General features: G+C 42.1%; 1 protein-coding gene across 1 annotated transcript; it reads right to left on the bottom strand.

The window, feature by feature from the left end:
• Positions 1 to 2,420: 2,420 nt before the first annotated feature.
• Positions 2,421 to 4,678, bottom strand: LOC122423465 (heat shock cognate 71 kDa protein-like). Its single transcript, XM_043440556.1, has one exon. The coding sequence runs from the start codon at positions 4,607 to 4,609 to the stop codon at positions 2,657 to 2,659; it is 1,953 nt and encodes a 650-aa protein (XP_043296491.1). The 5' UTR covers positions 4,610 to 4,678; the 3' UTR covers positions 2,421 to 2,656.
• Between the last annotated feature and the right edge of the window lie 2,653 nt (positions 4,679 to 7,331).

The following is a 7,331-nucleotide window of genomic DNA, read 5'->3' as shown; positions in this document are numbered from 1 at the left end:
ATTGGAGGCAAGAGGAGAAGGGGACAACAGAGGATGAGATGGTTGGATGGCGTCACCGACTCAATGGGCATGAGTTTGAGTAAGCTCCAGGAGTTGGTGGTGGACAAGGAGGCCTGGTGTGCTGTGATTCATGGGGTCGCAAGGGGTTGAACACGACTGAGCGACTGAACTGAACTGAACTGAGCGACTAAGCACAGCACAATACTTCTATTATTCCCATTTTACAGAAGGGGGAATTGAGGCTCAGAAATGTCACACAGCTAGTAAGTGGTAAAGCTAACTGGATTAACACACTACCCCATGTAGTCTGGACTAGTATTAGATTTGGAATAAAAGAAAGAAGATGATTCTTAGAATTAGTTTGGGACAATTCTTGCTTTTATGCCTCCAGCAGTAACTGGCTTGAAATATCTTGCCTGGGGATTGAATTCCTTCACGGAATTCAACTGTCTCCCTGCTGCACTCCAGGGCCATTTAGGACACACCCTTTTTGATGATGGTTGTATGAACACTTGAACTAGTGGGCATTTGCGTTGAGAGTCTCTTGGAAAACTTCTTGTAGTTCTCTAGGGTATATGCTTTCACCTCCAATCAAAAAAATAATGAAAAAAATTAAAAGACTTAAAAAAATTGCCTGACTGTTCAACTGCCAAGAGCCCAATTAGTCAGTGCAGACCTTACAATAATACCAAATCAGGGAGGAAGTCTGATAAGAAAACACCGCCTAAGAAGATTTTTAATTGGCAGCGAAAAAGAGCTTGAGAACAATAGCCCGACGTTGCCAATTCCCTTCACATTTCTCACTAAATCAATGTCTTTTCCCATATGGAATACTCTACCCTCTTCTTGACCCACCCATTTGTATAATTACCTTTTGGCACTTGGCTGAAAAGTTAGCTCCTGCAAAATACCTTTCCCACTTAGCCTCAGTTTGTTAGGATTTGATGGATTGAATCATTAATTCTTCACTTACTCAGTGCAGGCCTTCTGGGTACTAGATACTCAGCTGGTCACTGAGAACCCCGTGCACCAGTCCTGGCCTCTCATTTCAGCACCTTCTGTGGTGATGGAAACAGCCTGTGTTTGCATTCTTCAACATGGTAGCCGCCGCTAGCTATATGGGGCTACTGAGCGCTTGAGAAGTGCTAAGAGCAACTAAAGAAACGAATTCTAAAATGCTATTTCATTTGGACTAGTTTCAATGCAAACAGCCTCATGTGACAGCACAAGTCTAAACTGAATGACGGATCATGAAGAAAGGGTTGTAGCCAAGTCTTTGAGGGCTGTGATGGACATCTCTAAGAGGTGGAAGGAGACAGCCAAGGTGGGGCTGATCAGCTCACTGGAGCAGAGTCAGGGTTGTTCAGGGGGACAGGGATGAACAGCTTTTGGGTCAGCTGTCTGGGTTCAAGTTCAGGTGTTTTTCATCTGTTATCTCCATGAGCTGTTGTTGTTATTTAGTCACTAAATCATGTTCGACTCTTTGTGACTCCGTGGATGTAGCCTGCCAGGCTCCTCTGTCCATGGGCTTCTCCAGGCAAGAATACTAGAATAGGTTGCCATGCCCTCCTCCAGGGGATCTTCCTGACCCAGGGATCGAACTTGAGTCTCCGGCATTGTAGGTGGATTCTTTACCACTGAGCCACCAGGGAAGCCCAGCTCCATGATTACAGGCAAGCTACTAAAATTTTGTTTAACAAATGAGGAACCTGAGGCTGAACTAGGGCAGAGGTGAGTGGGAGCTGGAGAACAGGCAGATTCAAGGTCTGGCCAGTCTCTTGAGCAGTCCTCTCCTTAGCAAGCATGACAAGGCTCATGCACCATTGCTTTGCAGGACCATTCTCATTGGAAATCACATTCCAGTTATGTTTCTTGCCCGTGTCATTTCCTGTTACTCACTTGCTCACTCCAAAATAAAATCATTTTTTTCATCCAATTACAAAACATTCTTGTTCATTACCCAAAAAAGTACAGAATCATGGAAAATTATAAAGAAGAAGCACAAACCCCCCTCACCCAGATTTTTAGGAATTGGATGGATCGGCAAACATTCCTAAAGAGGCACAAACTTACATTAGTGGGATGTACTGTACATTATGCTCTGTAATTGTTGTTTCACCCAATAATTTACTGTGAACATTTTAATATGTTAATGTAGAACTTCATAAACACATTAATGACTACACACTCTTCCACTGTACCATTGTGATGGACACAGAGTGTTTTTAATTTCTCCCCATTCTAAAACATGGTTATGATCATACATCTTTATGTGCTGTGTGATTATTTTTATAGGATAAAGATGAATTATAGGATAAAGATAAAATGAATTAAAAATTTGATACATAATGGGGATTACATTGATTCTGTAGAGCACTTTGGGTAGTATGCACATTTTATTTTTTTATTTTTATTTTTTATTTTTTTTGCCAATTTTAAATACAGTTTTATTTAAGACATTGCATTTTTCCACTTACAATACAGTGCTTGTAAAGTGCAATGTTTTTCCATGTGCACACACATTCCATGTTCAAGTATCAAGAATGCCCAGTTATTTACTATAGCAGCTCAACTTCATAACTGCCACGGGATTTGCTACAAATTTGGGTCCTTCCATGTTTTGTGTGGAACAATGCTAGATCTATGCTAGGCTTGCCTAATCAACCTCTTCAATAGTGGGCCCAGAGGAGGCACCACCTGATGGAGGAGCTCCACCACCAGGGAAGCCCCCAGGCATTCCTCCTGGCATTCCTCCAGGCATGCCTCCTGCACTCTGGTATAGCTTGGTAATGATGGGGTTGCAGACTTTTTCCAGCTCCTTCTGCTGATGTTCAAATTCTTCCTTCTCTGCAGTCTGGTTCTTATCCAGCCAGTTGATTATTTCATTACACTTGTCAAGAATCTTCTGTTTGTCTTCATCATTAATCTTGCCCTGAAGTTTCTCATCCTCAACAGTAGCTTTCATGTTGAAGGCATAGGATTCAAGCGAATTCTTTGAAGACACCTTATCCCGCTGCTTCTCATCTTCAGCTTTGTACTTCTCTGCTTCTTGAACCATGCGTTCAATGTCTTCCTTGCTCAAGCGGCCCTTGTCATTAGTGATGGTAATCTTGTTCTCTTTCCCTGTGCTCTTATCCACAGCAGAGACATTGAGAATGCCATTGGCATCAATATCAAAAGTGACTTCAATCTGAGGAACACCACGTGGGGCAGGAGGTATGCCTGTGAGTTCAAACTTGCCAAGCAGGTTGTTATCCTTGGTCATGGCACGCTCACCTTCATAAACCTGAATGAGCACACCAGGCTGGTTGTCAGAGTAGGTGGTGAAAGTCTGCGTCTGCTTGGTAGGAATGGTGGTATTGCGCTTGATGAGGACAGTCATGACTCCACCAGCAGTTTCAATTCCAAGGGAAAGAGGAGTGACATCCAACAGCAGCAAGTCTTGAACATTTTCAGATTTGTCTCCAGACAAAATGGCTGCCTGAACAGCTGCACCGTACGCAACAGCCTCATCAGGGTTGATGCTCTTATTCAGTTCTTTCCCGTTGAAGAAGTCCTGGAGAAGTTTCTGAATCTTGGGGATGCGGGTTGAGCCACCAACCAAGACAATATCGTGGATCTGGGACTTGTCCAGCTTAGCATCCCGAAGGGCTTTCTCCACAGGGTCCAGGGTGCCACGGAACAAGTCAGCATTCAATTCTTCAAATCGGGCACGGGTAATAGAGGTATAGAAGTCGATTCCTTCATAGAGGGAATCAATCTCAATACTGGCCTGGGTGCTGGAAGAGAGTGTGCGCTTAGCACGCTCACAAGCAGTACGGAGACGACGGACAGCCCTCTTGTTCTCACTGATATCCTTCTTGTGTTTGCGCTTGAACTCCGCAATAAAATGGTTGACCATGCGGTTGTCAAAGTCTTCTCCGCCCAAGTGAGTATCTCCAGCTGTAGATTTGACCTCAAAGATTCCATCCTCAATAGTGAGGATTGACACATCAAAAGTGCCACCACCTAGATCAAAGATCAGCACATTTCTTTCTGCTCCAACCTTTTTGTCTAAGCCATAGGCAATAGCAGCAGCAGTTGGCTCATTGATGATTCGAAGTACGTTGAAACCAGCAATAGTTCCAGCATCTTTGGTAGCCTGACGCTGAGAGTCATTGAAGTAGGCAGGTACTGTGACAACAGCGTTGGTAACAGTCTTCCCAAGGTAGGCTTCTGCGATTTCCTTCATCTTGGTCAGGACCATGGATGACACCTCCTCTGGATAAAAACTCTTTGTCTCTCCCTTGTATTCTACTTGAACCTTAGGCCTGCCAGCATCATTCACAACCATGAAGGGCCAATGTTTCATATCAGACTGGACAACAGCATCATCAAATCTTCGTCCAATAAGTCGTTTGGCATAAAAAACCGTGTTGGTGGGATTCATTGCGACCTGGTTCTTTGCAGCATCACCGATCAATCGTTCGGTATCAGTAAAGGTGACATAGCTTGGGGTGGTTCGGTTCCCCTGATCATTGGCAATTATTTCCACCTTTCCGTGCTGGAAGACACCCACACAAGAATAGGTGGTGCCAAGATCAATGCCAACTGCAGGTCCCTTAGACATGGTTGTAAAAGCGTAGGGCCGGCTCTGCTGAAGAAGTCAGCAATCTGGAATGCTGCCGGTGCGTCCAATGAGCAGTATGCACATTTTAAATGTTAAATCTTCTCATCCGTGAACATATGTCTTTCCATCCATTTGTGCCTTTAATTTCTTTTAACATTTTTTAGTTTTCAATGTATATGAGTTTTACCACTTTAGTAAAGTTTATTCCTAAGTATTTTACTCTTTTTAATGATATTGTAAATGAAATTGTCCTCAATTTCTTTTTTTGGATAGTTTTTAATTAGTGTATAGATGTGAAACTGATTTTTATATGTTGATTTTGTATTCTGCAACTTTGTTGAATGTATTAGTAAATTTCACCTCTGGATAGAGAGCTAATATTAGCTGGGTGGGGAGTGGAGGGAGCTTTTCTGGGATGGCAGGGAGAATGGGTCATGTAAGTATATGCTCTCTTCAAAATTTATCAACCTGTACTCTTTTTTTTTTCATTTATTTTTATTAGTTGGAGGCTAATTACTTTACAATATTGAAGTGGGTTTTGTCATACATTGACATGAATCAGCCATGGAGTTACATGTATTCCCCATCCCGATCCCCCCTCCCACCTCTCTCTCCACCCGATCCCTCTGGGTCTTCCCAGTGCACCAGGTCTGAGCACTTGTCTCATGCATCCCACCTGGGCTGGTGATCTGTTTCACTATAGATAATATACATGTTTTGATGCTGTTCTCTCGAAACATCCCACCCTCATCTTCTCCCACAGAGTCCAAAAGTCTGTTCTGTACATATGTGTCTCTTTTTCTGTTTTGCATATAGGGTTATCGTTACCATCTTTCTAAATTCCATATATATGTGTTAGTATGCTGTAATGTTCTTTATCTTTCTGGCTTACTTCACTCTGTATAATTGGCTCCAGTTTCATCCATCTCACTAGAACTGATTTGAATGAATCCTTTTTAATGGCTGAGTAATATTCCATGGTGTATATGTACCACAGCTTCCTTATCCATTCATCTGCTGATGGGCATCTAGGTTGCTTCCATGTCCTGGCTATTATAAACAGTGCTGCGATGAACATTGGGGTGCACATGTCTCTTTCAGATCTGGTTTCCTCAGTGTGTATGCCCAGAAGTGGGATTGCTGGGTCATATGGCAGTTCTATTTCCAGTTTTTTAAGAAATCTCCACACTGTTCTCCATAGTGGCTGTACTAGTTTGCATTCCCACCAACAGTGTAAGAGGGTTCCCTTTTCTCCACACCCTCTCCAGCATTTTTGCTTGTAGACTTTTAGATAGCAGCCATTCTGACCAGTGTGAGATGGTACCGCATGGTGGTTTTGATTTGCATTTCTCTGATAATGAGTGATGTTGAGCATCTTTTCATGTGTTTGTTAGCCATCTGTATGTCTTCTTTGGAGAAATGTCTGTTTAGTTCTTTGGCCCATTTTTTGATTGGGTCATTTATTTTTCTGGAATTGAGCTTCAGGAGTTGCTTGTATATTTTTGAGATTAATCCTTTGTCTGTTGCTTCATTTGCTATTATTTTCTCCCAATCTGAGGGCTGTCTTTTCACCTTGCTTACAGTTTCCTTTGTTGTGCAAAAGCTTTTAAGTTTCATTAGGTCCCACTTGTTTATTTTTGCTTTTATTTCCAATATTCTGGGAGGTGGGTCATAGAGGATCCTGCTGCGATTTATGTTGGAGAGTGTTTTGCCTATGTTCTCCTCTAGGAGTTTTATAGTTTCTGGTCTTACATTTAGATCTTTAATCCTCAACCTGTACTCTTGAGATTTATGTTTCACTGTGTATATATTTTAACTAAAAATCAATATAGTTATATACATACAAAATAGAAATACTATTTTAATAATAAATCTGATGCTTCTATTAGCTTGAAATATTATTAAAACATGGCAAATATTGTCTCATCTATTCTCTTCCTGACCTTTCGGATTGTTTTAAGCAAATATTTCAGTATATATTTCTTTTTTTTTTTTTTTATTTTTTTTTTCAGCCATGGATTTACATGTATTCCCAATCCCGTTCAGTATATATTTCTAAAGATAAGAGTCAGAATTTTCCTTGGTTACTGTCTGTTTATCTTTTCTGTCTGTCTCTGTGATCAAATCCACCATCAGAACCACTACCATCTCTTGCCTTCTTACTGGACTCTTGCTTTCAAATTCATTCTTCATATAGGAGCCTGAGGAATCTTCAGAAACCCAAGGAGATAATGTCACCCCCTTCAAGCCCCTCTTTAAAATTCCCCAATGACTTCCTAATGTTCTAAAGGTAAATACCAACATCTTTAAACAGCTGTATTAGTGTCTATCATAACACAACCAATTACAACAAACACACACACACATTTAGGGACTTTGAGAGACCCATTTGTTGTCTCACAGTTTCTATGGGTCAGAATTCTGAGTGTAGCGGGCCAAGTTCTCCGCTCAGAATCGCACAAGGCTGAAATCTAGGTGTTGACTGAGGCTGTGGCTTCACCTGGGGTCAGGATCCTCTTAGACTCAATCAGGTGGTTGGTGGGTTTCATTTGCTTGTGAACACAGGACAGAGGTTCCCGTTTTCTGACTGGCTATTGCCCAGGGGTTCCTCTCAGCTCCTAGAGGCTGTCCTCAGGCCACAGCCCCCACCACAGGCAGCTCACAAGATGGCCAGTTCTTTTTTTCCAGGTCAGCAGAGGAGTGTCTGCTTCTGCTGCTGCTG

The sequence above is a fragment of the Cervus canadensis genome, chromosome 21, assembly GCF_019320065.1.
Source record: "Cervus canadensis isolate Bull #8, Minnesota chromosome 21, ASM1932006v1, whole genome shotgun sequence".
In the NCBI taxonomy this organism is placed as follows: Eukaryota; Metazoa; Chordata; class Mammalia; order Artiodactyla; family Cervidae; genus Cervus; species Cervus canadensis.
The sequence above is the reverse complement of the archived record's forward strand: the minus strand, read 5'-3'. Positions and strand labels throughout refer to the sequence as shown.